This window comes from Microtus oregoni, unplaced genomic scaffold (assembly GCF_018167655.1).
Source record: "Microtus oregoni isolate MIOR12 unplaced genomic scaffold, Mior012 000028F_ref0000031, whole genome shotgun sequence".
In the NCBI taxonomy this organism is placed as follows: Eukaryota; Metazoa; Chordata; class Mammalia; order Rodentia; family Cricetidae; genus Microtus; species Microtus oregoni.
Genome location: NW_024543087.1, coordinates 32776377 through 32802939, shown reverse-complemented (window position 1 = coordinate 32802939; position 26563 = coordinate 32776377). Strand labels below are relative to the sequence as shown.

General features: G+C 48.9%; 1 protein-coding gene across 1 annotated transcript in view; it reads left to right on the top strand.

Annotated features, from left to right (window-relative positions):
• The first annotated feature begins 3188 nt into the window (after positions 1 to 3188).
• Positions 3189 to 26563, top strand: part of Adamts7 (ADAM metallopeptidase with thrombospondin type 1 motif 7) — a 45037-nt gene continuing 21662 nt past the window's right edge. Inside the window, exons 1-8 of the mRNA XM_041677284.1 lie at positions 3189 to 3258; positions 12446 to 12801; positions 14437 to 14602; positions 15058 to 15236; positions 17789 to 17872; positions 18150 to 18274; positions 19209 to 19358; positions 20464 to 20610. Coding sequence (XP_041533218.1) covers positions 3189 to 3258; positions 12446 to 12801; positions 14437 to 14602; positions 15058 to 15236; positions 17789 to 17872; positions 18150 to 18274; positions 19209 to 19358; positions 20464 to 20610 — 1277 coding nt within the window. The remainder of the gene's footprint in view (positions 3259 to 12445; positions 12802 to 14436; positions 14603 to 15057; positions 15237 to 17788; positions 17873 to 18149; positions 18275 to 19208; positions 19359 to 20463; positions 20611 to 26563) is intronic.

Below are 26563 nucleotides of genomic sequence, written 5' to 3'. Positions count from 1 at the left end.
TACTAAATAGATGCATGGAGTCTGAACAATGCATCGAGCATGTTAGATGATCAAGTCTCTTGCTTTGTTCCGATATCCACTTTGCCCTCCAACACCTGGAGTTGGCTCAGCTTGCTTTTCCGGTTAGATTATCACTCGTCATTAGGGCATGACTCAGCCTTCTCATTCTTTTGCATTCCATTGTGCCCAGTGTAGTTCCCAAGGAGGTTTACAATGAAGGCACTCAGCAAGATATGGACAGAGAACAGTCTAGGAGCTGGGACACAGAAGGAAACAGGAGGGTACTATTGACATCCAAGGACTTTGAAGAGAAATTCAAACTTTAGGGGGCTGGAGAGATGGTTCAATGGTTAAGACCTCGGGCTGCTCTTTCAGAGGTATCAGGTTCAATTCCCAGTACCCACATGATGGCTCACAACCACCTATAACTCTAGTTCCAGGGGATCTGACTCTCTGGCGTCTGTGGGCACCAGGTACCCCATTGGTGCGTAGACATACATGCAGACAAAACACTCAGACACGTAAAATAAGAATGAAACAAACAAAGACAACAGATACAAACTTTAATGCGGCATTTCCTCCAATCCTCTAATATGTTATTGGCCTTGAAGGCTGTCCAAAGAAATAAGGGAGGCAGGTTATGTTGGCCAGGAAAGGCTCTGCTATGTCGGTGCAAGGATCACAAAGAGTAAGTAGTAAAGTCAGCCTTAGGCGCTCAGTGGTGGGACTGGCAGGTCCCTACCAGGCGGTGGCAGGTTAGTGTGATTGGTGCCATGATAAGGTATCCTGGAGCCCTAAAAGGGGTTGTAAAAACTTTCAGGAAAAGATGACATAAAAGCTAGGCCCAAAGGTTTGACAAGTTGGTGCCCATCTTTTTCCTCTCATGCAGGTGGCTCTGTCTAGTCACTGTGATACACAGATCGAATGGATATGTTGTTCTGACAGCTTTCCATGACCGACTCGTAGAAAATAACAGACCTCTGCTTTCACACAGTGTATTCTCTTCAATGTGCTTCTCAGGGGCAGATTCTATATTTCCCTATGTGCTTGTCAGTGTGGCCTTCTTCAGAGCCCTAGATGCCTCCATTTTTCACAGCTGCATCGCCTGGTCCTGCAGTGAAACCTAGCGCTTGCTAGCTGGCTTCAACAGCTTGCTAAGAAAAGGGCATGCCCAGGATGTAGTGGCTTACCAAAGTAGAGATCTCTAGCATTGACGCTTGGATGAGGGTCAACCATAAGGAGAACTAATATAAACGACCCCTCTGGAGAAGCTTGAGAAGAGGGCGGACAAGTAGGTAGGAGCTACAGGAAATACCTGTCCACAGAAGGGCATGTCAGTGTCTTTATCAGGAGCAGTGTGTTTTAGACTGAGAGGCAGGAGCTCTTGGAAACCACGGACAGAGGAGGATTTCTGGACTGAATCCCTTGGGGAAGAAGGAGGGAGAGGGTCACAGAGGGTCAGGGAAATCGCTGTTTTCCAACACTGCAAAGGGTCTACTCTACATGTCCTGGGGAAGAGAAAGCCATTGAATGGCAGTTATAGGCACCTTTGAACAGGGTGGGAGGTGTTCGGGAAGATGGAGTAGCCTTAGTTGTTTGGCCACTGAAGAGCAAAACTAGCAGATGTCAGAGGTGGCAAGAGAGATGAAAGGTGGAGCCAGAAGAGGCCAGAGGGTAGGGAGAAGGAAGATGACAAGGGGCTAGAGGGGAAAACAAAACAAAAAAACAGTGCAGAAGGTTAAAGGACAGCAGGATTCTCTTCTGTGGAGTTCAGCCCTAAAGGATGGCACTGCCTCTTGTGGTCCCATGACCTGGAGGAACTGAAGCAGTCACTGAATATGATTGTGGATGGTTACGCACTACACAGGTCCCCCTGGGGGTCAAGAGAGCTGCTGTGTGGAGAGATAGACGTGAGCTCTTAGGTATGTGAGAGACTGCAAATGAGCTGTGTGGACCCTTGTGTGCCCTGGTGGGCTACACAAAGAGTGACCAAGGGAGAAGCAGAACCAAGGAGCTGCAGCTGCGCCGACCCTTGTGTACTGTGGTGGGCTACACAAAGTGGCCAAGGGAGAATAGGACCACACAAGTCCATCACTTTCAGGGAAGAACCAGGCACAGTGAAGGCAGTAAAGTAAAGGTGTGTGTGTGTGTGTGTGTGTGTGTGTGTGTGTGGTGTGTTCTCCCGAGTCGCTCCTGGAAGTATATAGGCTAAGAGGGATGCAGAAGCCAGAGCCACGGTGGGGACCACCAAAGACAGAAGGCAGGCATTTGAGATGGTCTGGTTTTTGGGATATGAGGTAGGGCTGGCTGGCCTCCCGGCTCCTAGGGCCCCTTCTGAAAGTCTGGGGGTACTATCTTGGCCCACCAGAGTCTTCAGGCTATTGGCTGAACTCCGTGCTGATTCTAGAGGAACAGACATGGGAAAGCATCTGGAGACAAGGCATCAGAGGACTCTAGACCTTGAGTGGGAAACTGTTGTCCGGTCTAGGAGGGCCTAGGAGGGCCTAGGCTTCTCTCTTGAGTCAAACCCCCAGGCCCTGCTTCCTCGCTGTGCAATCTTGATCCCTTGGGAGGTTTCCAGGTTCTCTTTTCAGAAGGCCTGCTTATCCTGGGAAGCACACCCAAGGCCGTCTCCTGAAGCACAGATTAGTGACAAGGCAGAAACCTCAGTAACTCCAGATTCTCTCGGGGACCTCAGAGGGTACAAGCAGCCTGGGCTTGCTCCACCACCAGGGGACGCCTGCAGCCCTGTGGGAGGTCGGGAGCCTAAGTTGGTGGGGTGGGAACTGCGGGCCCGGTCCCCAGCTCGGCCTTGCAAGTGGTGGCCCGCCTGCAGGGCTCAGAGGCCCGGCGGGGGCGGGGCGAGGTCGGCGGGGGCGGGGGTAGGAGCTTGACGGGCGGGGCGGGGGTGGGCGCCTTGCTCCCCCTCCCTCCTTCCTTTTCTTTCTTTCTTTCTCCACTTCTCGCTCTCTTTCTTTGCCTGGGCAGCTGGCCGAGGGGGCGGTCCTAGCAGTCTTTGTTGCCGGAGGAGCGAGTGCAGCTGCCCGCCGGCTAGAGTTGGGACCTGGACCTTGGAAGCTGCATGCGGCCGGGCATATCCTGAGTGGGACCCCGGCCCCGGCTGGGACGCAAACGCGACTGACGAAGGCGTGAGCTAGGGGTCGTCGGGCGGCCACCCAACTCTGGCCATGCACCGTGGTACGAGTCTCCTCTTGATCCTGTGCGCTCTGGTGTCCGACGTCCCGGGACCTGCATCAGGTGGGTGGCTGAGCCTCTGGGACCCGCCTGACCCTGTCACCCTCCCCACATCCCCAGCCGCTACTCTGTGCACCCTGCCACCCTGCGCGAGACGGGTTCCGCCTGGGGTTAGGAACGGGCCAGGGTCGGGTAGACACGTGAGCGAAGCTGTACCCACCGGGGAGCCATCCCTCAGAACTCGACTCAGTTGTGTCCGGGACTTTCCCCTGGAGTGAGCTTGCACTCGTCGGACTCCCTCCTCCCAGCCGCGCAGGCAGCCTTGCGCGCACCTCTCCGTAGAGAGCGCTCATCTGACGGGACTGGACGGATCCTGAGGGACTTTTGCTTCTTGCCCTTTCCTTTGGGTGACTCTTCTGGAAAGCAAGCTGGCCGGGACGCTTTCGGGGATCACGCCAGGTCGCAGGTTTACTGGGGTGCGCCGCTGCGCCTCCCAACTTGGAGGCGCAGGGGTCCTAGCCTCCGCCGCCCTTGCATTTCCTGCCTCCCCCTCCCCCAAGTGTTGAAGGCACTAGGAGGAGAATGGGGAGCCGGAGCTTCTTCCTCCGCCCTGGGTTAACTCTCCCAGCCCCGCCCGGCCGGCCGGCCTCAGACGAGCCTCTGGCTAGCGTCCAGGTTCTTGTTTGGCGGCGACCTGCGTCGTAGCACGCTTCTGGAGAGTCCGGAGCTGCCCTCCTGGGAATATAAAAGTCAGGGATGTGGGAGACCCCAGGCCTATTTATTTATTTATTTACTTACTTATTTATTTATTTAGAAAACTCCAAGTCGACTGGGGACTGGTCAGGTATTAGGAAATATATCTGCAGGTAAGGGATTCAAGGATATTGCCGGCAAGGATGAACTGGAAGGATGGAAGAACCCTGGGTGGGTTGGACCAATATGGAGCGCACAGGAGTGACTTCGAGGAAAATCTGCCCAGGGCGGGATTAGGCTACTTGCCTTCCTAGTGAAGATACTGTAGCTGTGGCCACGAATGTCAGTAACATTTAAACCACTGAACAGAATGGCTGAGGAGAGCAGGCAGGGCGTGTAGGGTGCGTGTGTGTATATAAAGACATTTAGTGAGCACCTACTAGGACCTAGCCTTACTCATCCTTATTTTCCATCATCTCTTATTAAACCTGAAAGGAAGCCGACTCCTCGTCTATGAGAAAACAGGTTCAAAGACTAGTGTGATCTGCTGGTGAGCGCAGTGGAAAGAGAGGGCAGAAATAGGCCCTGTGCCTGGACCCTTGGGAAGTGTGTGTGGTCGGGGAGAGGTGCGCCTTTCAGGATTTTTATGAGTACGGAAATACTGAAAATCAGTTGCTTATTACTGGCAGTAAGTGCTGTATTGTCATTATTTTTATTACTCTGCTATACAAACTCCATAGGATTCTGTGAGGCTTTGATGACTTGCTATTTGGACTTGTTGCCTGGGGTACCAGCAGGCCATCCACCCTCCCTTTATTAAACTGGGGACACCACCAAGGCAGAGTGTGTCTCTGGAATCCCTCTAGATAGGCAGTGTGGGACCCTCCTGTTTCAGCTCTCAGGATTTCTGACTCTGTGAACTTTTTTGTCTTTTTTTTCTTTCTAAATCTGAACTCTTGCCACTGAATGGTACCTCAAAGAGCATGTCCTAGGCTCACTTTTAGAAAAATGCGTACTATTATTTTTTTCTCATGGACCCCAGGGTTGCCAGGCTGTATTTCCCTCTGCATTGCTGTGTGAGCCCTGTGTATATGAGTTGGCTGTGCTGCAGGTCATTTGAAGGGCTGGATCGTAATTTAGGTTCTTGATAGGGAGGTGAGGGTTAGCACAAGGTTGGCATTTCTCTGGCAGAGAGACTCTGAAGTGAGAGCTGTCACCTACCAGTGATATGAAGAGTTTTTAATCACAGGAGTGTGTGTGGTGTGGCAGGTGCTTAGTCCTAATGAGACAGACCTTCTGACCTGGCAGGACACTTGGCCGCGAGCCACTGGCATCCTGCTGGCTGGTGCCAGCTGCTATTCCAAGGGAATTTCAGCTCTGATGCTCTGCTCCTGTGTAGATCCAGGTCAGTGAGTGCATTTGAACCTGAATTATCTTTTATTGCCACTAGGTGCTGATGGTTTCAGCCACCAAAAGACCCTGGAAGCTACCAGGGTCTTCTGGTTGGCATTACTGAAAATTACTTTTCATTCACCGTGCTTATCTTTTGATACTGTTTAAGGCTGGGGAGATGGCTCAGTTCATAAGATGCATGCTGAGCATGCCTGAGGACCCGAGGTTTTCAATGGCAGTCTTTGACGAAGATTTCTTTATCACAACCAATCCCAGTATATGCAAGGGGCATCTCCTTCCCATGCTTGGACGTTCTCTATACTGTGTCAGGGTAGGTGTGCCCATAGAATGGAGGTGGGACTGTGAATGCCTTGTGCCAACCTCTCTATTTTGAGGGTAGGGTAGTGCTTTTTGCATTTCCCTGGGTTTTGGATCACCAAATGATTCCAAACAATTAGTAGCCGAGGGCACTGTGGCTACACCAGGCATTGTGAACCCAGCATTTCATAAGAGAAATGCGCGAACAAGGCTGGTGGAGAGATGTAGAGATATATTTGTTTATAAACAGTTCGTTCTCGGCCTGTTTATTGTTTTTTCCCAGTTTGGTTAGAGATGAAGTTTTTTACCGAATGAAGGAAAATACACACACGATGCAAACCGGCAGCCTATCTATACTCAGACTGAGTGTTGGGAACAATAGTCAGTCATAGGGACAGTGACAGATGGGGAACATGAGCCCTCTAAGACGGACTTGCTGCTTTCCTCCAGCCACTTTTGATAGGTAGGAATTTAGATCTGATATGTGTAGATGACAAGACTTCAAGGAAGGCTGGGATTGAAACGTTTGTGTAAGGATCATATAATTCTTAAACACTGGAAATTGACTTAACTCTTTTTTCAATATCTGTGCCAATAAATAGAATCAGGCCTGCAGTTTATGGTCAGGAGATAGTAGTCTCAAATACCTTTATTAGGATGCCAAGCTAGTAAGCATGCCAGCTCCTGCAACGACCCAGCGAGAATCCCTGGTAAGGTATGAAGCCATAGCATATGCATCTTGGGGCCCCAGAGCCCAAGACCTACAGAATAGCAGTCAGTGGGCTAGGTCCCAGGTGCCTCTAGCTTTTCAAAGCTCTGTAGGTACTGCTGATGGTCAGTTAGCCAAGATCACTCCCAGTGGGAGATTTCCACACTTCCTTCAAAGTCCAGTTCCCTGAGGATCTTGCTAAAAAAAAAATGAAGCTTCCTCATCCTCTTTCTTGGAGATGCTGATTCAGTGTGTCTGGGATGGGGCCTGGGAATTTGTTTTTAAGAAAGTCTTGTCCAGGAAGTCTGGGAACTCTTTGCACTTACCCCCCACCCCCTGAAGTTCATTGATTGGAAAGCCTTGCTCAGAGCTGCTACACAATCCTTCCCAGCTCACTTGTCCCATGACTCTGAGAAGCCACTTGCTGGCAGGGCAGGGTCTTGAGCAGAGGCACACCATTGGCATGTGAGGGGCACGCTGCGTGAGTTCTGGCAACAGATGGAGGGAGGATCTGGTTCTGTAACATGGCCACAGTCAAGCCTCTGAGTAGGCGTAGCCTTCCAACTTGGCAGGTGGCAGCAAAGAGAGCTCAGGATCTCTCTGCAGAATACTTGAACCAGAATATTTCTGTGGGCCTGTGAGGTCACTGCTGTGAACAGCCAGATATTTAAGGAGTAGCACCTGGACTGGATGAAACCTCGGTGAATCAGAGCAGTAAATTTTCTGGGTGTGCCTGGAGTCTAGGCCCTTCATAGAGGGGAGGGGCCGGAGGACAAGAGCAGGGGACCCAGAGCGCCAAGGTAGGCAGGTTTGCACAAGAGAGTTTTTTGTTGTTGTTTTGAGAGTCTAAAATAGCCCAGTCTGACCTCAAGCTCCCCGTGTACTTAGGGATGACCTTGGATTTCTGATCCTCGCCCCTCCCCTTCCTGAATGCTGGGATCTGTGTGCGCCACCAGGACAAGGTTTTGGCAAAGTTGGCGATTGCACTCCGGGCTTCCTACGGATGCTCCTCATCAGTCTACCATCCAAGCCGTCTCCTCAGCCCTCCGAGTTTTCTTCTGAAGTCTAGTTATTAACTTCTAGGAGACTTATCTAATCAAATGTCTCCATAGTGACGGCGGAGGAACAGGCAGGTCACTGAGAGCATAGAGTGATGTTACTGAAGAGAAGCCATTTGGGAAATGGGGTCAAGTCTCAACTCTCTCACTCTCAGTGTGCGGCTTTAGCCCACTTTACCGCTCTGAGCTTTTGTTTGCTTCCTTACCTGAAAGTTCTTGGTATGTCAGGCTACAGTCTTCAGCCCAAGGGACCCCTAATCCCAGGAAGCTATGAACCTGGATTGGAAAATATTACACCTACAGTTTTTATAACATCAAGTGATATTTAGCACTTTCTTTAATTATGAATATGGCCAACACATTTAACTTACGGAGTATGAGTATTTAATTAAGAACATTACCAGTGGATCTCAATATTAGCACATGTGTGTGGAGGCCTTGGGTGTCATCTTTAGGAATGCCATTCACCTCCACTGAGACACTGTTTATCATTTACTTTAGCTAGGAGGGCTGGCCAGCAAGACCCAGGGATCCTCCTGTTTCCACCTCTCCAGTGCTGGGATTACAAGTGTGCATCACCTGGCCTGGGTTTTTATGTGAGTTCTGGGGGTTGAACTCATGTTTGCAGGGCAGGCACTTTACTGACTGGGCTACCTTCCTCAGCTCCACAGTAGTTTAGTTGGGTGGTGGTGGCTTATGCCTTTAATCCCAGCACTTAGAAAGCAGAGACAAGGGGATCTCTGAGTTTGAGGCCAGTTGGTCTGCAAAGTGAGTTCCAGGACAGTCAGGGCTGTTACACAGAGGAAGCCTTGTCTCAAAAGGCAAAACAAAACATCAACAAAAGATTTATTTTATTTTGCATGTATTAAGTGTATGTATGTGTATTACACGTGTGTAGGAGTTGAGGAAGCCAGAAAAGGGTGTTGGATCCCCTGGAACTGGAGTTACAGGTAGTTGGGAGCTACTATGTGGGCTCTGGGAACTGAACCCAGGTCCTCTGCAATAGCAGTATAGGCTCTTAACTGCAGAATCTTCTCTCCAGTCTCACGAATAGATTTCTTTTTTTTTGGTTTTTCGAGACAGGGTTTCTCTGTAGCTTTAGAGCCTGTCCTGGAACTAGCTCTTGTAGACCAGGCTGGCCTCAAACTCACAGAGATCCATCTGCCTCTGCCTCCTGAGTGCTGGGATTAAAGGCATGCACCACCACTGCCCCGCTCCACAAATAGGTTTCTTGTGTCACTGATGCAGATGCTTTGAAATAAGCCTTGATGCTCACTGCTGCTTCAAAGTCACTATAGTTGCTAACACCATGGTTAGACCTTGCTTAACGAACCAATAAATGACCATGGAATTCTGTGCTCTGCTTTCTAAGGTTCTTTTGATAGCTGTGTCTCCCTCCCTACAGTAGACTTCCTTGGTCTTCCTTGTATCTTAGGCATTTACAAATGTTTTTCTGAGAAGGGATGCCTGAGAAACAAACAAACAAGCTAATAAGCAATATGAAGAATCTTTTTTCTCTCTGGGCAATGTAAGGGGACAGTGATAGAGAGAGAGAGATTTTCAAACCCCGAGGGCTTGAGCTGAGTGAGGTCTTTTGACATGGACTCTTTTCAAGACAGAGAGTCAAGGGTGTTCCACTGAGACAGGAGTAGAAAGGCACCAGATAGCCCCATCTAGGTGGCTGTCCTCCCCATCCCAGGAGGCCAGCAGACACTTGTGTACCCCACAGGCAGATGAAGACACATTTTCTAATCCATGAGGCTGGTAACAATCCTAACAATGTCTGCTGAGTCCAGTGGGTCAGACATTGCTGTGTGAGAGCTGAACGTACTGAACCACCCTACACACAGCCCCTGTAAGTTCTATTGTTATTCTGTTCTACACATTCATTCAACAAATATTTCCTAAAAAACAATGAAGTTCCAAACACTTCTAGCCCTTAAAAAAAGATTCCTCAGCAAACAATATAAAGATGCATACTTTGCTAGAAGTGATGACATTGGAAGGAGAGAGAGAACAAAGGGACGGATAAAAAAATGTTAAGTGATGGGGTGTATCATTGCTGTGGGGAAAATAAAGCAGGGAAGGCAGACAGAGAAACCCAGTGAGTCACAATATTAAAATAAAATGGCCAAGAGAGGCCTCACAGAGAGACGTTTGAGCAAGGACTTGAAGGAGGCTGTCTTGCGGGAACCATGTTAGACACAGACACAATGTAAGAGATGACATCAACTTTCTTGGCCATAATCCACCGAGTGTTCCATATTTCCCTTGGTATTCATGGTCATCAGCAAACAGGTTTGCTCTATGTGGGGTGGACATGTACTTGTTAATGTATGTGTGTATGGTTGTCTGTGTATTTGTGCATGTGGAGGTCACAGGTAGATATTGTCTTTCTTCGGTTGCTTTCCACCCTAAAAGACTGAGTGAGATTTTCACTGAACTTAAAGCTCATTGATACACCTAGTCTGGCTGGTCAGTGACTTTCAGGGACCTGTCTTCATACCCCTTTCCTCAGAGTTGGGGTTACGGGTGTCTGCTACTGCACCCACCTTCATATGTGGGTTCTGGGGATCCAAACCGAAGTTGACACTTTTGTGCAGTGGTTTCCTTACCAACTTAGCCTTCTCTCCAGCCTGCAAGAAACAGGTTATTTTATTCTTGTTATTTCTTTAAAAATATGTAGGTGTGTGTGTGTGTGGCATGTATGTACATGACCAGAGGTCAGAGGACAACCTCTGGTGTCATCTTAAGGATTGCTGTCCACCTCCTTTGAGGTGGGGTCTCTTGTTGTTGGCGTGGACCTCATGATTAAGCTAGGTCAGGAAGCCTGTTTGCCTGTCTGCCTGCAGTTCTGGGATTACAAGGACATGCAACCACACTTGGTTTTTTTAAATCTTAGTTTTGGAAATTGAACTCTTGCTTGCACGGTAAACACTTTACCAATGGAGCCATTCCTTCCAGCCCCTATTCTCATCTCAACTACCATATTAACTCTCTGCTGGTACATTGTACTTCACACAAAAATGTATACATGTCACAGAATACCTTAAAGAGGCAGCTACCTTTAAAGCGGGACCAAGTAAGTTTCATGAACGGCAAGACTACTAGCCACAGAGCTGTTCAGGCCTCAGAGTTAGGAAATGCAGGTCAAGGTGGCAGCGGTTTTGAGTGTCAGTTTGAATGTGCCATATGTCCCTGATAGAAAACAAACAAGACAACAAACAAACTTTTTGAACTGAAGCTCCAGGACAGGTGAAGATCCTTCATCATAGCAGTTTTCCTAGACAAGGCTCATGACCTACGTGGTGGTTGGTCAGTGTGCCTACTACATCTTAGTCTTAGGGCTCCTTTAAAGTTCCAATGAGAAGGATCCACCTGATCTGACAAGCTCCCAGGTCTGCTGTTTCTGGCATCATTTTGGTATAGTCACGTGCTTCTTTCTTTATTGGCACAAATAAGTTAGTTATCAGCTAGTCCTCAAGCTGTGCTGGCAACAGCAATTGCTCACTTGTATAAACAGGAGGTAGAGTCAGTCTATCTTGACATTTGTACTCAAAATGGTGTGAGTCATGGTGAAGACTGTTGGGCTAACGAAGACCGGGTTTGGCAGTTACTGTTCTGACAGCACAGTGTTGTAAGGAGGCCGCTTGTTCATTTCCCGGATGCCCAGACTCCTGAAATAACCACACAGAAACTATATTAATTAAATCACTGCTTGGCCAATTAGTTAAGCATATTGCTATCTAGCTCTTACATCTAGAATTAACCCATCTCCATTATTTTATATTTTACCACGAGGCTCGTGGCCTACCAGCAATGTTGCAGCATGTCTGTCTCTGGTGGCGGCTGCATGGGTTCTCCCTGACTCCGCCTTCCTTCTCCCAGCATTCAGTTTAGTTTTCCCTGCCTACCTAAGTTCTGCCCTGCTATAGGTCCAAAGCAGTTTCTTTATTCATTAATGGTAATCACAGCACACAGAGGGGACTCACACATCAACCCAGTACTTCAGAGCAGAGGTAAAAAATGATGGTAGAAGGCAGAAGGAAGACTATTCAGACACAGAGAACAAACAAAATCCTGAGGTGGGGACACATCTGGCCTGCTGAGGGACATCAAGGGACTGGGCAGTCCAGCAGAGGGAAGCAAGGAGTGGTTGAAGAAGGTCTCCTTGATGAGGGCCTTGTGCGCCACTGCGGTAACGTTATATTTTGTTTTAAGTGAGACGGGAGTAGCCACGGTAACAAGAGCGGAGTGAGATCATGAATCCTCTGGTTGCCGTATTGAAAATGAGTTGACAGAGTGCTCCTGAGGTGTAAACAGGGAGAGAGATGGGTTACCACAGGAATCTGGGCAGTAGTGCCTCATGCCTTTAATCCTAGCACTCGTGAGGCAGAGACAGTTAGATCTCTGTGAGTTCAAGGCCAGCATCGTCTACATACTGAGTTTCAGAACAGCCAGGACTGTTACACAAAGAAACTCTGTCTCCAAAACAAAACGAAACAAAACAGAAAATAAAAAGTTACTGTAAGAATTCAGATGGGGAAACTGAGGCACTGGGTGATGAAATAGCAAAGCTGGTAAAAAGCATGGAAAGGGGTTTGGTTTTGCTCTTCTGAGACAGGGTGCTGTTGTGTAGTGGGGACTGCCCTCCTATTTCCTATGTGGTCTCAGTCTCCTGAAACCCCTCAATGCTGGGACTACAAGCCTGCCTCATCAGGTTTAGCTGTGGTAGGGATTTAAGTCTAGGCATTTTGACCCCAGCTGCCATTTCTTAGCTGCCCCCTTCTCTAGTCTCTGGTGATCATCTAATATAGTGGTTCTCAGTCTGTGAGTTACAGCTCCTTTGGGGTTGAAGACAGGGGTTGCCTAAGACCGTTGAGAAACATAGATACTTACATTATGATTCATAACAACAGCAAAATTACAGTTACAAAGTAGCAATGAAAATAATTTTGTGGTTGGGGGTCGCCACCACATGAGGACCTGTATTCAAGGGTTGCAGCATTAGGAAGGCTGAGAACCACTGCTCTAGAACTTTGAGTCTGCCTCGGACCCGAATGTTGCTTTCTCTCTGCAGGTCTCGTAACCGAGGGCCGGTCGGCTTTGGATATTGTGCACCCTGTGCGAGTGGATGCTGGGGGCTCCTTCCTGTCCTATGAGCTCTGGCCACGGGTGCTGCGTAAGCGAGATGTGTCTGCCACCCAGGCCTCGTCTGCTTTCTATCAGCTGCAGTACCAAGGGCGGGAGCTGCTCTTCAACTTGACCACCAACCCTTATCTCCTGGCACCCGGCTTTGTGAGCGAGATCCGGCGTCGCAGCAGCCTAGGCCATATGCACATCCGAACCCGTGCCCCCACCTGCCACTTGCTTGGTGATGTGCAGGACCCTGAGCTGGAAGGTGGCTTTGCAGCCATCAGCGCCTGTGATGGCCTAGTGAGTTCTCTGGGATGCGTGTGGGGAGGGCCTGGGATTGGCGTGACACTGACTCTGCCTGGTGGCTTCGGTCAACATATCTTTCCTTTGCTAGCTTCTGTGTTCATGAAGGAGACAGAAATGACAGTGCAGACCTTCTTGTTCTGAAGGGCAGAAAGCTTGAAGTGAGTCAGATACCTGTTGGCCTTGGTTTTTGCCAAGGTTTAGACCCAATTCTTGAACTTCTGAAAATGTCCTGGGTAGGATAGAAGCTGCCCAGAGACCCCCATATGGAAGACAGATTGCAGAGGTCAAGTAAACACTGGGTGCTTACTTCTTGGGGGGGGGTCTGAAGACTCACTTAGGTACCCCTTGCCTTTACTTGGAGCCCAGACCAGAGGTCTCCTGCAATCCCTCTCTTCTCCCTTTGTCAGCCTCTAAGACAGTTTTGCCGTTGCTACAGCCTAATTGCCTGTGAGATTCCACTACCAGGGGCTAAAGCAGCTTCCATTCCAGGCAGTGTTCATCTGCTTTTTGTAACTTCAAGCACCCTAGTGTGTCTAGCAGGAGTGCAAGTGTGCACACACAGTCTTCCACTGCTTTCAAAGGGCTCTCAGGCAGAATGGCTCAGGTGAAAACTATGGGACCAGCAACAAGTGGCATGCACTATTGGGCTGCCTAGGCCTGAGAGCCCTCTCTGTGCAGTAATGTATTCTGCTTTAGGAGCCCATGCCTGCTTCTCAGGTGTAGTTCCTCTCATTGAGCCTGCATGGAGGCTGAGCAGAGATCACTTTCCCATTCTATAAATTAAGAAACAGGCTCTGAGAGGACCTTGCGCTGGTCACTAAATCCCAATCATTCAGGGAGGCTGATTCAAAACCCCATCTGTAGTCCCTAAAGCAGATGTACTTTCTAGTACTCTGTGTGACCCAAGGGGTCTAATTGGTGGTGCTAGTGGGAACGTCTTAAGGAGGTGACACCTTCTCTCTTGGAGTCCCACGCTTGCTCCAGAGATGGTGGGCTGCCTGGATGCTTCCCATAACCCTCTATTCTCTGAACTCTATGCCAGGCAGATGTACCCAAAGCGCTCTTGCCAGCTTCACTTCTCTGGCCAGCTATGAACCCATGAAGCAGGATATCTTGGTGGTCATGGCAACTGGGTGGCTTGGGTATGACAGAGCTGCCTTTGGAGTGATTCATTGCCTCAGGGAGACTGAAGAGGTTGATGAGAAGCAATGGCCAGCTGGGAGGGGACATGGTGGCTGGAGAAAACTGGCGGGCAAAGGAGATGCAAAGCATCCCGAGGGCCTCGCCATGGGCCACCCGACTCAGGAGGGCTGTCTGGGACTGTGTAAGACGTCATCTTGTCAGATTCTGATGCAGATCTCTTTCTCCCTTCTAATGGTGGTGAAGCAGAATCCTTGGAGATGTTTCAAGAGACTTCTAGTAAGGGCCAGAGCTTTGCTTTGAAGTCTTTGGCTGTGTGGAATGGCGAGGAAAGAATTAGCAATAGACCAGCAGGAGGGAGCCGCCCTGTGTGGCTGTGGTGGGTTCAGATTGGGGAGGTGGGGCCCAGCTGAGTAGGGCAGGCCTCTGGAGTCTGTGGAAAGGCAACCAGGTACCAGCCCTCCTGTGACCCTGGTGCATCTTCCCCAGAGAGGTGTGTTCCAGCTCTCCAATGAGGACTACTTCATTGAGCCTCTGCCTGGAGTTCCAGCTCAGACTGGACATGCCCAGCCCCACGTGGTATACAAGCACCAAGTCCCTGAACAGCGGGGCCAGCAGGATCACTCAAGGGCTCCAGGCACCTGTGGAGTACAAGGTATGTACCTCCCTATGAAGCTGTGGCTAGGGATGATCTTCAGATACACGTCCTTTCTAGAAGCCTCTCTTAATACCCTCATGGCCAGATTCCTTGGACTAGAGGCATGCAGCATTCAAACTGACATTTTATCATAGCCTTGGATGTCTCATTGACTTGTGGTATGGGCTTGACAGGTCCCCTGGAGTGTCCTTCCTGTTGCTACTCACCTCCTCTGTTCACTTTGACACTTCCTCTTCCTCCGCTCTCTCTACATATTGCTTAGGGTGTCTCTGACTCCATCAATCATTCCTCCTCAGCTGGCTGGGCTGTCCATAGCCAATCCCAGCAGGGATACTGGTGAGGAGCCTCCTGCCCCTCTTTCCTGCTTCTACTCTAGACTAACTAACCTGTGTTATTGGGGCCTTCTAGCTCAGTACCTGGGGGATCTCACCCACTCCATCTCTGCCCATCAGTGTCCCCAGAGCTGGAACATCGGCGAGAGCGTTGGGAACAGCGGCGGCAGAAGAGGAGGCAGCAGCGATCAATCAGCAAAGAGAAGTGGGTGGAGACCCTGGTGGTGGCAGATGCAAAAATGGTAGAATACCATGGGCAACCGCAAGTGGAGAGCTATGTGCTGACGATCATGAACATGGTGAGGTTACTACAGTTGCTACAAGGGAGGGGGGTGGCAAAGGAGGGGGCATTGAAATGGGACACAGAAGTAGATATGGGTAGGAATGCTGACAGGCTGGCTTCCAGATATTGGATCAGGTTTCAAGTGTGAAGGAGGTTTCCAGGCCCCAAGACTAGAGAGAAGACTGGGCCACTGCAGCCCTGTGCCTGCCCAAGAGCACATGGTCTGGTTGGTTTACACGCTCTGCCCAGGACAAACCCATTCCTGCTTTATGTCAGGATCTGTGCTAAGTGCTGGGGACAGACACACCTCACCAGAATAGCTCCACCCAAGACATATTCATGCCTTAGAGATGGGACTGTCTGCTTAGTTTTAGAGTGTCTTAGCTTAGCTGGTGACCTTGGGCAGCTCTATGAGCTGCGGAGGGCAGGAACACCTCGTGGGCTGGACAAACTGCTCTTGACTCCACCTGACAGTTGAGATGACAGAGACTTTGGGGTGCATGGGCTTAGCAAGTCAAAGTGAGGCGAGACAGAGGTAGGCAAGGCAGTCTAGGGTCTCCAAAGGGCTACCCGGTGGGCACTGTGGCTGATCTATCCACTCCCGTGGGGGCCATAGGGTCAGAACCTCCCTTCCTAGATCTCTCCTTGAGGGGCTACCACGCTGATCCTTGTTGCTTCCCAGGAGAAAAGATCTCCATACAGCTCTGTCTGTCCCCAAGGCCAGGGTTTGCTTGCTGCCACCGTAGAGGAAGTGCCTCTGAGGGCAGCTAGGATGTATGGCTGTGAAGTCGGGGCTCAGAAGAAGGGACTGCAGGCATGGCTGGTGTCCACCTGCTAACATCACAGTCCCACTGTGCGAATCCTCGTGAGCGAGTGTAGTTCTGAGGTAGCCTTTCCTGATTTGAATACCATCATCAGCTCCTTGTTCTTTAGGGATCAAAGGCTTCTGAGGCCTTTTGCTTCAGGGGCCTCATTCAAGCCTCATTTGCTGAACCTGGTCTGCCCAGGGAGGTGGCCACTGATCTGTCACTGCTGGGTGGGGGTGGTGTGAGTGCAGGGGTGGAGAAGTTCAGGTGTATAGATGTGCAGGTGTGGAGTCGGGCAGGTGTGGAGTCGGGCAGGTGTGGAGATGTGCAGGTGTGGAGTCGGGCAGGTGTGGAGTCGGGCAGGTGTGGAGATGTGCAAGTGTGGAGTCGGGCAGGTGTGGAGATGGGCAGGTGTGGAGATGTGCAGGTGTGGAGTCGGGCAGGTATGGAGATGGATAGGTGTGGAGAAGGGCATGTGTGGAGACGAGTAGGTGTGGAGATGTGCAGGTGTGGAGTCGGGCAGGTGTGGAGAAGGGCGTGTGTGGAGATGTGCAGGTGTAGAGACGTGCAGGTGTGGAGAAAGGCATGTGTGGAGATGTGCAGGTGTGGAGTCGGGCAGGTGTGGAGACGGGCATGTGTGGAGATGTGCATGTGTGGAGACGGGCAGGTGTGGAGATGGGCATGTGTGGAGATATGCAGGTGTGGAGTCGGGCAGGTGTGGAGTCGGGCAGGTGTGGAGATGTGCAGGTGTGGAGTCGGGCAGGTGTGGAGATGGGCAGGTGTGGAGATGTGCAGGTGTGGAGTCGGGCAGGTGTGGAGATGGATAGGTGTGGAGAAGGGCATGTGTGGAGACGAGTAGGTGTGGAGATGTGCAGGTGTGGAGTCGGGCAGGTGTGGAGAAGGGCGTGTGTGGAGATGTGCAGGTGTAGAGACGTGCAGGTGTGGAGAAAGGCATGTGTGGAGATGTGCAAGTGTGGAGTCGGGCAGGTGTGGAGACGGGCATGTGTGGAGATGTGCATGTGTGGAGACGGGCAGGTGTGGAGATGGGCATGTGTGGAGATGTGCAGGTGTGGAGTCGGGCAGGTGTGGAGACGAGTAGGTGTGGAGATGTGCAGGTGTGGAGTCGGGCAGGTGTGGAGACGGGCATGTGTGGAGATGTGCAGGTGTGGAGACGGGCAGGTGTGGAGAAGGGCGTGTGTGGAGATGTGCAGGTGTAGAGACGTGCAGGTGTGGAGAAAGGCATGTGTGGAGATGTGCAGGTGTGGAGTCGGGCAGGTGTGGAGACGGGCATGTGTGGAGATGTGCATGTGTGGAGACGGGCAGGTGTGGAGATGGGCATGTGTGGAGATGTGCAGGTGTGGAGATGTGCAGGTGTGGAGACGAGTAGGTGTGGAGATGTGCAGGTGTGGAGTCGGGCAGGTGTGGAGACGGGCATGTGTGGAGATGTGCAGGTGTGGAGACGGGCAGGTGTGGAGAAGGGCATGTGTGGAGATGTGCAGGTGTGGAGACGTGCAGGTGTGGAGATGTGCAGGTGTGGAGATGTGCAGGTGTGGGGATGTGCAGGTGTGTAGATGTGCAGGTATGGAGACGGGTAGGCACATATGTATATATATAACCGCAGTAATGTGAGCCGTTGGTGTGCCCCCGAGAGCGATCTTGTGTGTGATCAGATGTGCATGCTTCCTGGGTGGCTGGGGTAGGTACTGGGTTCCATATCCTATCCTGGTTGTGGTCTGATCCCCTCTCGCACCCTCTTGCATAGGTGGCTGGCCTGTTTCACGACCCCAGCATTGGGAACCCCATTCATATCACCATCGTGCGCCTCATCCTGCTGGAAGATGAGGAGGTGAGAAGTTATATAGTCCTAAGCTGTCCCCAGCAAGGGTCTGAGCTCTCCTGCCCTACATGGAAGGACAAGCATAGGCCTCCTTGACCTTGATAGTAACATGACACCTCTGGCCCTTGAGACACTTTTTCTCAGGTCACAGACAGAGGGGTGGAGGCTGGGGACCCTCGTTGCTCTGCCCCTTAGATATCTGACTCCTGTCTTGGTGTGGAGGCCAGTTGGGCTTGTCCCTCAGAGCTCAGTATGAGGCATGAGCCACCACTCTTTCCGTCTCCAGAAGGACTTAAAGATCACGCACCATGCAGACAACACTCTGAGGAGCTTCTGCAAATGGCAGAAGAGCATCAACACGAAGGGGGACGCTCACCCGCAGCACCATGATACTGCCATCCTGCTCACCAGGTACCTACCAAACCAGGAAGGGTGGAGGGCCTTAGGGTTGAGGAATCTCGTGTTATTGTCATAATTTATACAGAGACACCTTGTAGCCACCCAAACTCCCCATAGTAACTTGCCCAGTGAAGTTTAGATAACACAAGTAGGAAGTGGACAGACGTGTTCTACATGCATGTGTGTGTGTGTGTGTGTGTGTGTGTGCATGTGTGTGAATGATGTATGGTATATGTGTATATGCTGCATGTATGTGATATATATGTGTGTGTGGAGTATGTGTGGTGTGTACGGTATGTGTAGAGTGCGTGTGTAGTGTTGCACTATTCTGTTGTGTATGTTGGTGGCCAAGGGTCCGTTTACAGAGCACTGGTTTTCAAAGTCACTCTTATGCTGCTTGCTTTCAATTGCAGTTCCCTCCCTCTCTCCTACATTCTGGGGCTCTATTTTATTTTATTTTTCCCAACTTTTAAAGTTTATTTATTTGTGTGTGTGTATGCGTGTATGTGCACATGCATGCCACGGCACATGTGTGTAGAACTCAGAGGGCAACTTGTAGCCATTGTTTCTCACCTTCCATGATGTAGATTCCAGGGACCTAAGTCAGGACATCAGGGTGGCCACAAGTGCCCTTACCCACTGAGCTATCTCTTTGGCTCAGAGCCTGTGCTGTTGTAGTCTACCTGGAGTTACCTTTCCTCTACTGGGCTACAGTAGCTGGAGTGGTACCAATGTAGTTAGTTCTAGATACACATCCTTTCCAGGTCCCAGTGTGTTGGAAAGGTTGTGTGTGAGCAAAGTACCTGCTTCTAACATGGCCATTGTGGGTCCAACGTCAGAGTGATGAGAAGTGACACCCTCTCTCTCCGGACCTGGGGTGGCCCGGGGTTCCCCCGCCCTCTTGGCAGTAGACTAAGCCAGCCTGTGATCAACTCTTTCTTTGCAGGAAGGATTTGTGTGCAGCCATGAACCACCCCTGTGAAACCCTGGGCCTGTCTCACGTGGCTGGCATGTGCCATCCTCACCTCAGCTGTAGTGTCAGTGAGGACACTGGCCTGCCCCTGGCCTTCACCGTGGCCCACGAGCTAGGACACAGGTAACTCAACTGTCCCCACTGCCAGTTAGGAGCCCAACTTTACCTTTCTACTTTTGGGCACCAGCCAGGAAGGATCATGGGTCACAAAACCCTAGGGAACAATAGTGTCTGTGATGGCGGTCTTAACCACAAAGCCCCGGCACTGTCCCTGTTTTCCTCAACAAGACTGCCCTTCCGTAAGCAGGAGAGAGGCATGCTGGGGCATCACTGAGACCCAGCTGCAGCGTGTCATGGGAGAGGAGTGAGGATGGCTGGTCAGGGTACGGAGCCTTGGCCACCTCCGTTATTGCCTTTGGTGCTGGCATCTTTGATTCTTATCACTCTGCTTCCATGCTATGTCCTTTCTGGACTTCCGTGTGTCCCCATAGACAGAGGGGGCTGGATGTAGTAATGTCACCTGTCTGTGACTCCCGTGTAGCGTGGCCTGGACCTTTTGCTGCCTGTGCTAGGGTTGGTTAGCTTGTGAATCGGCTTCATGGCAGGTTCCCAGAGAGCTCTATAAGTAAGAGGATCTGGGCTACGTGACAGCCATGCCTGTGCTGGTGGCCCCAGTCCTTCTTTCTTGGCTGTGTTTTGCTGGTTAGTTCCTTGGCCTCTCTGAGGCTCTCTGGGGTGATGAGGGCTAAGTGAGTTAGTAGTTGGCACAGTTCCTGGTTCCCAGCTGGTGCTCAGGAATGTTTTCTTGGTCCCTTCCTAGGGATGGTTTCTTGAGACCTTCCTGGGAGGTGGTAGCACAGATATCTTAACTCAAGTTCACAGCCGGAAGTCATCTTGGGGTCAGGGAAGATGCAGGGCCACAAGAGACTCGCATCTGTGCCTCCTGGATTGCCATTTTTGGCTTGCTCTGGAGCAAGGATGGGGTTCTGAGGGTCTCAGAAAGTCATTTCAGGCCCAGCCTGGTACACGTAGAGGGAAAACCCAGGGAACACACTGTTGTCCCCGTGTTGTGCATCAGAGGGTGTGTGACTACCTCAAGGCCACACAGCCAGTGCATGACAGAGCTAGCCCTGGGAATTGGGACTGTACCCCTTGCAGGCCTCCATGGGAAGGAGGCCTGGTGGCCTCCTGCTGCTCACCTGCCCCTGGGGCCTGTGCTCTCACGCAGTTTTGGCATTCAGCATGACGGCACCGGCAATGACTGTGAGTCCATTGGGAAACGGCCTTTCATCATGTCTCCACAGCTCCTGTATGACGGAGGCATCCCGCTCACCTGGTCCCGCTGCAGCCGCCAGTACATCACCAGGTTCCTCGAGTAAGTCCTTTCCTGGGCCTGGTGGCCGGGCCCTGTCTGTGCTGTCATTGTTCCATGGTGGGGATGCAGGGCCAGGTCTCGGTAGACGGGGGCCTCAAGGGTCCCCTTGGGCAGTGCACCTGTGTGTGCAGCTGTGCTGTGCCTTAGAGGATGAGCAGGAGGAGAATTGCTCCAGAGCAGGGAGGGGTATCCACTGCAGACAGGGAGGGCTGTTTCTCTATGGAGTCAGGAAGATGCTGGCAGCTGAGGCTGGCCAGTGGGGATACTGGAGGATGGGTGGCCAGCTTCACAGCTCAGTGAGACCAGGCAAAGAGGAGCAAATATAGAAGGCTTTTTTTTTTCTTCAGTTTTTTACGTTGTTGAGCTATTTTGTATTCCTACTTAATATTCTAAATAAGAAGAAGTTTAAATCTAAACTTTTTTATGCTTATTTGTTTACTGGGGTAAGCATGTGTGGAGTCAGAGGACAAGTTGTGGGCATGGGTTTTCTAGATTCATCTTGTATGTATGTTCTGGGGTTCTAACGTAGGCTGTCAGACAAGTGTCTTTACCTGCTGAGCAATCTTACTGGCCCCAAATTCTTTCTTTCCCCCTTTCCTCTTCCTCCTCTTGTTTTTAAAGTTAAGGCCTCTCTCTTTCTCCCCCTCCTCCCTCTTTCGAGACAGGGTTTTCTCTGTATAGCTCTGACTGTCCTGGAACCCAGGCTGGCCTCGAACTCACAGAGATCCGTCTGCTTCTGCCTCCTGAGTGCTGGAATTAAAGGTGTGTGCTACCATTACCTAGCTCACACTCTTTTTAAAAATTATCAGTGTGTATATTTGTGTGTGTGTATGCATGCACGTGTGTGTGTGTATGTGTATGCGCATGCACGGGCTATGGTGTGTAAACGCAGGTCAGAGGACAGCTGTGTGTAGTCAGTTCTCCCCTTGCACCTTTACATGAGTTCTGGGTGTCCAGTTCAGGCTGGCAGGTCTGCATGGCAAGCCACTTAACCTGCTGAACCACCTTGCCGGGCCCCTGCCCAACTTCTCTGCACATATCCTACCATTCACTTTCATTTTGTACAGGCCAGGTATTGTGGTACTGCTCTTCAATCCCAGGGCCTCAAACATGGCCAGGCTTGTTCTTGGAAGCTTTGCTACATGTCCATCCCCTGGTGCCAGTTTTATTTTAAGGTCCGATGCCAGCTTTTAACATGCAGCGTGACCACAGCTGCACCACTGGCCTTTCTGAGTGATCTTCTCTTAGCAGTGGAAATAGTGAATGAAACTATCCCCACTGCTGAAACCACTCGGTTGCTTTCCGAATTGTTTCTGCAACATGCGTATTCATTCCCGATGGTCCACCGTCTGCTTATTGACAAGGAACAACCCCAAAGAAAAGATGGCTCGCTATGGGTCCTATCTTGTCTGTTTCTCTTGAGTCATCATTGTTTGCACAGTCATTGGCTGAGGCAGGGATGTAACCTGAGCGAGAAGGGACAGGGGAGCTCCTTAGTTGGTTCTGTTTCCAGGACCGGTGCTTCTTCCTTCTTCAGAAGCAAGATTGGGTTTGACTGACAGTACAGCCCCTAGAGCTGTCCATGCTCCTCTCTCGGTTGTAGGCATGGCCCTCTTATCTGCATGGATTTGCTTTCCCTTTTAGTGGGCTTCCAGACACGCAGTGGGGTCTATCAGGATTCTGTGCTCACGAAGAAGTGTGAATGCTACGTACAAGGAGGGTGACAAAGAACACTGGACTCAGACACTGTGTATCTCTCACGCACATGCTCCTGTGTCCTTCCAGAACTTGCTTACAGAGCTGAGGTTCAAAGACATGGAAAAATTTACGATGTTAACAGTAGAATGCTAAGTGGCCTATTCCTTTCTCTCGAGACAACTGCTTTCAACCCTAAATCATGCAGCTTCTTTCCCTAGCTCAAGGGTTCCCTAACATCTCCAAACAGTGCCCATGGGGGACAGTTCACATTCAAACCATAGCAAGAACATATTAAATGTTTTCATTATTATGGCTTTGTGCTTATCTTTTTTTCTGAATCAAGTATTATAGCAAGATAAAATTTTATTTTCAAGATGAAATTTTTCAAATAAAAATTTTTAAGATTATTTTATGTATATAAGGGTTTGTCTGCATGTGTATCTATGTATCATGTATGGCCTGCTGACTGTGGAGATCGGAAGGCATTGGAGCTGCTGCGGCTGCAGTTACAGATGGTTGTGAGGAACTGAACCCAGGCCCTCTGGAAGAGCAACCAGTGCTTTTAACCACAATGTCATCTCTCTAGCTCCTAGCTAACACGTTTTTTAAATTTGCCTGGTTTTCTCTCATCTCTTGGTCTTCCACATCTAATGATGCCTCTTTCTAGAATGTGACTCTTTGGAAGCTTATTCCTGTCACACTATTTATTTACTTGTCTATCTATCTATCTATCTATCTATCTATCTATCTATCTATCTATCCATCTATTTTCCAGATCTGTAACCTCTCCACCTGTCTTAGTTAGGGTTTCTAATACTGTGACAAAACACCATGACCAAAAAGCAAGTTGGGGAGGAAAGTGTTTATTTGGCTTATACTTCCTCATTGCTGTCCATCACTGAAGGAAGTCAGGACAGGATCTCGGACAGGGCAGGAACCTGGAGGCAGGAGTTGATGCAGAAGCCATGGAGGAGTCCTGCTTACTGGCTTGCTTCCCCTGGCTTGCTCAGCCTGCTTTCTTATGGAATCCAGGATCACCAGTCCACGGATGGCACCATCTACCCTTGGCTAGGCTCTTCCCATTGGTCACTAATTGAGAAAATGCCTTACAACTGGATCTCATGGAGGCCTTTCCTCAACGGAGGCTCCTCCTTTCTGACGGTTCTAGCTCCTGTCAAGTTGATACACAAAACCAGCCAGTGCACCACCATCAGCTTCTCTGGACACTGGATATTTTCCTAAGCTTTCCCTGAAGTTGTCATAGAGAGGCTTCCCGTTTCCTGAATTCCATGCTACTTTCTGAGGGATTATCTTTTGTTGTTGTTTTGATATGGCACACCCTCAAGAATCTTTCCAAAGTGGGCACATTGAGGTAAACTGTCTGTCTGAACCTGTTTTTACTCTTCCTTAACACAAGTTTGGTAGTGTGATTTGGTATTCAGTCACCCTTGGAATGTAGAAGGCATTTTCCCCATTGTCTACCAGTTTCCAACATTGCTGTTGAGACGCCCCATACCATCCCTTTCCTGACAGCTTTGAATGTGACCTTTTAAATAGTCTGGAAGTTTTTAGGAATCTGTTTCTTCTTTTATGGCAACTTTAAAATTCATAACTATGTGCCTTGGTCTCCTTTTATTTTGGGGAAATTCATTGGGTTGTATTCATCTAGAAACTCATGTTTTTCAGTTACTGGAAATGTTCTTGTATTATTTATTTTTGATAATCTATTTTTTTCTTTCTGGGACACTTTTAGTATTGAGTTGTTCTTCCCTTAATTTTTAGGCCTTTTCTATCTTTTCTTTTCAGAGAGGTGTTGCTTTGTCTTTCATATATTTCTTCTGTCAAAGATTATGTTTGTTTGTTTAGAGATGAATGCCTCATGCAGCCCAAGCTAGCCTCGAACTTGCTATCGAGCCAAAGTTGACTTTGAACTCCTGCTCCTCCTGCCTTCATCCACTAAGTGCTGGTATTATACATGTGTGTCCCCACCCTTGGCCCTGGTAAAATTTTGACATTTTGTTTATTGTACTTTTTATTCCCTTAGTTTTAATCTCTAAATGCTTGTTTTTTTAAAATTTTTATTGAGCTCTATATTTTTCTCTGCTCCCCTCCCTGCATATCCCCTCCTCTTCAACCCTCCCCCAAGGTCCACATGCTCCCAATTTACTCAGGAGAGCTTGTCTCTTTCTACTTCCCATGTAGAATAGATCTATGTATGTCTTTCCTAGTGTCCTCATTGTTGTCTAAGTTCTCTGGGATTGTGGTATGTAGTCTGGCTTTCTTTGCTTAAGTTTAAAAACCACCTTTGAGTGAGTACATGTGATAATTGTCTTTCTGTGTCTGAGTTACCACACTCAAAATAATGTTTTCTAGCTCCATCCATTTTCCTGCAAAATTCAAGATGCCATTATTTTTTTTTTCTGCTGTGTAGTACTTCATTGTGTAAATGTACCACATTTTCCTTATCCATTCTTCGATTGAGGGGGCATTTAGGTTGTTTCCAGGTTCTGACTATGACAAACAAAGCTGCTATGAAGATAGCTGAGCACATGTCCTTGTGGCACAATTGAGCATCTTTTGAATGTATACCCAAAAGTGGTATTACTGGGTTTTGAGGAAGGTTGTTTCCTAATTTTCTGAGAAATTGTCACAATGACATCCAAAGGAGCTGTATCAGCTTGCATTCTCACCAGCAATACAGAAGGGTTCCCCTTACCCTACAACCTCTCCAGCTTAAGTTGTCATCAGTGTTTTTGATCTTGGCCATTCTTACAGGTGTAAGATGGAATTTCAGAGTTGTTTTGATTTGCATTTCTCTGATGATAAGGATGTTGAACATTTCCTTAAGTGTCTTTCAGCCATTTTAGATTCCTCTGTTGAGAGTTCTCTGTTTAGATCTGTACTCCATTTTTTAAAATTGGATTATTTGTTCTATTGATGACCAATTTCTTGAGTTCTTTGTATATTTTGGAGATCAGACCTCTGTCTGATGTGGGGTTAGTGAAAATCTTTTCCCAATTTGTAGGCTGTCGTTTTGTCTTGTTGACCCTGTCCTTTGCTTTACAGAAGCTTTTCAGTTTCAGGAGGTCCCATTTATTAATTGTTTCTCTCAGTGTCTGTGCTACTGGGGTTATATTTAGGAAGTAGTCTCCTGTGCTGATGCATTCAAGTGTACGTCCCACTTTCTCCTATAAGGGTCAGTGTGCTGGCTTTATGTTGAGGTCTTTGATCCATTTGGACTTGAGTTTTGTTCATGGTGATAGATATGGGTCTATTTTTATTCTTCTATACATGTTGATATCCAGTTATGCTAGCACCATTTGTTAAATATGCTTTTTTTTTCCATTTGATTTTTTTTTTTTTGCTTCTTTGTCAAAAATCAGGTGTTCGAAGATGTGTGAATTAATATCCGGGTCTTCAATTCAGTTCCATTGGTCCTCCTGTCTGTTCTTATGCTAATACCTGGCTATTTTCAGTACTGTAGCTCTGTAGCAGATTTTGAAGTCAGGGATTGTCATGCCTCCAGAAGTTCTTTTATTGTCAAGATTGTTTTGGCTATTCTGAGTCTTTTGCTTTTCCATATGAAGTTGAGTACTGTTCTTTCGAGGTCTTTGCAGAATTTTGCTGGGATTTTGATGGGCATTGCATTGAATCTGTAGATTGTTTTTGGTAAGATTGCCATTTTCACTATGTTAATTCTCCCTACCCAAGAGCATGGGAGATCTTTCCACTTTCTGGTGTCTCCTTCAATTTCTTTCTTCAAAGATTTAAAGTTCTTGTCATACAAGTCTTCCACTTGTTTGGTTAGAGTTACTCCGAGATATTTTATGCTATTTGTGGCTATTGTGAAGGGTGATGTTTCTCTGATTTCTTTTCCAGCCCTTTTATCATTTGTGTACACGAGGGCTACTGATTTTTTTTTTTTTGAGTTAATCTTGTATCCTGCTACATTACTGAAAGTGTTTGTGAGTTGTAGAAGTTCCTTGGTAGAATTTTTGGGATCACTTATGTAAACTATCATATCATTAGCAAACAGTGTGAGTTTGACTTCTTTTCCGATTTGTATCCCCTTGATCTCCTTTTGGTGTCTTATTGCTCCAGGTAGGATTTCGAGAACTACACTGATTAGATATGGAGAGAGTGGACAACCTTGTCTTGTCCCATATTTCAGTGGAATCACTGGGAGTTTCTCTCCATTTAGTTTAATATTGACTGTTGGCTTGCTGTATATTGCCTTAATTATGTTTAGGTATGT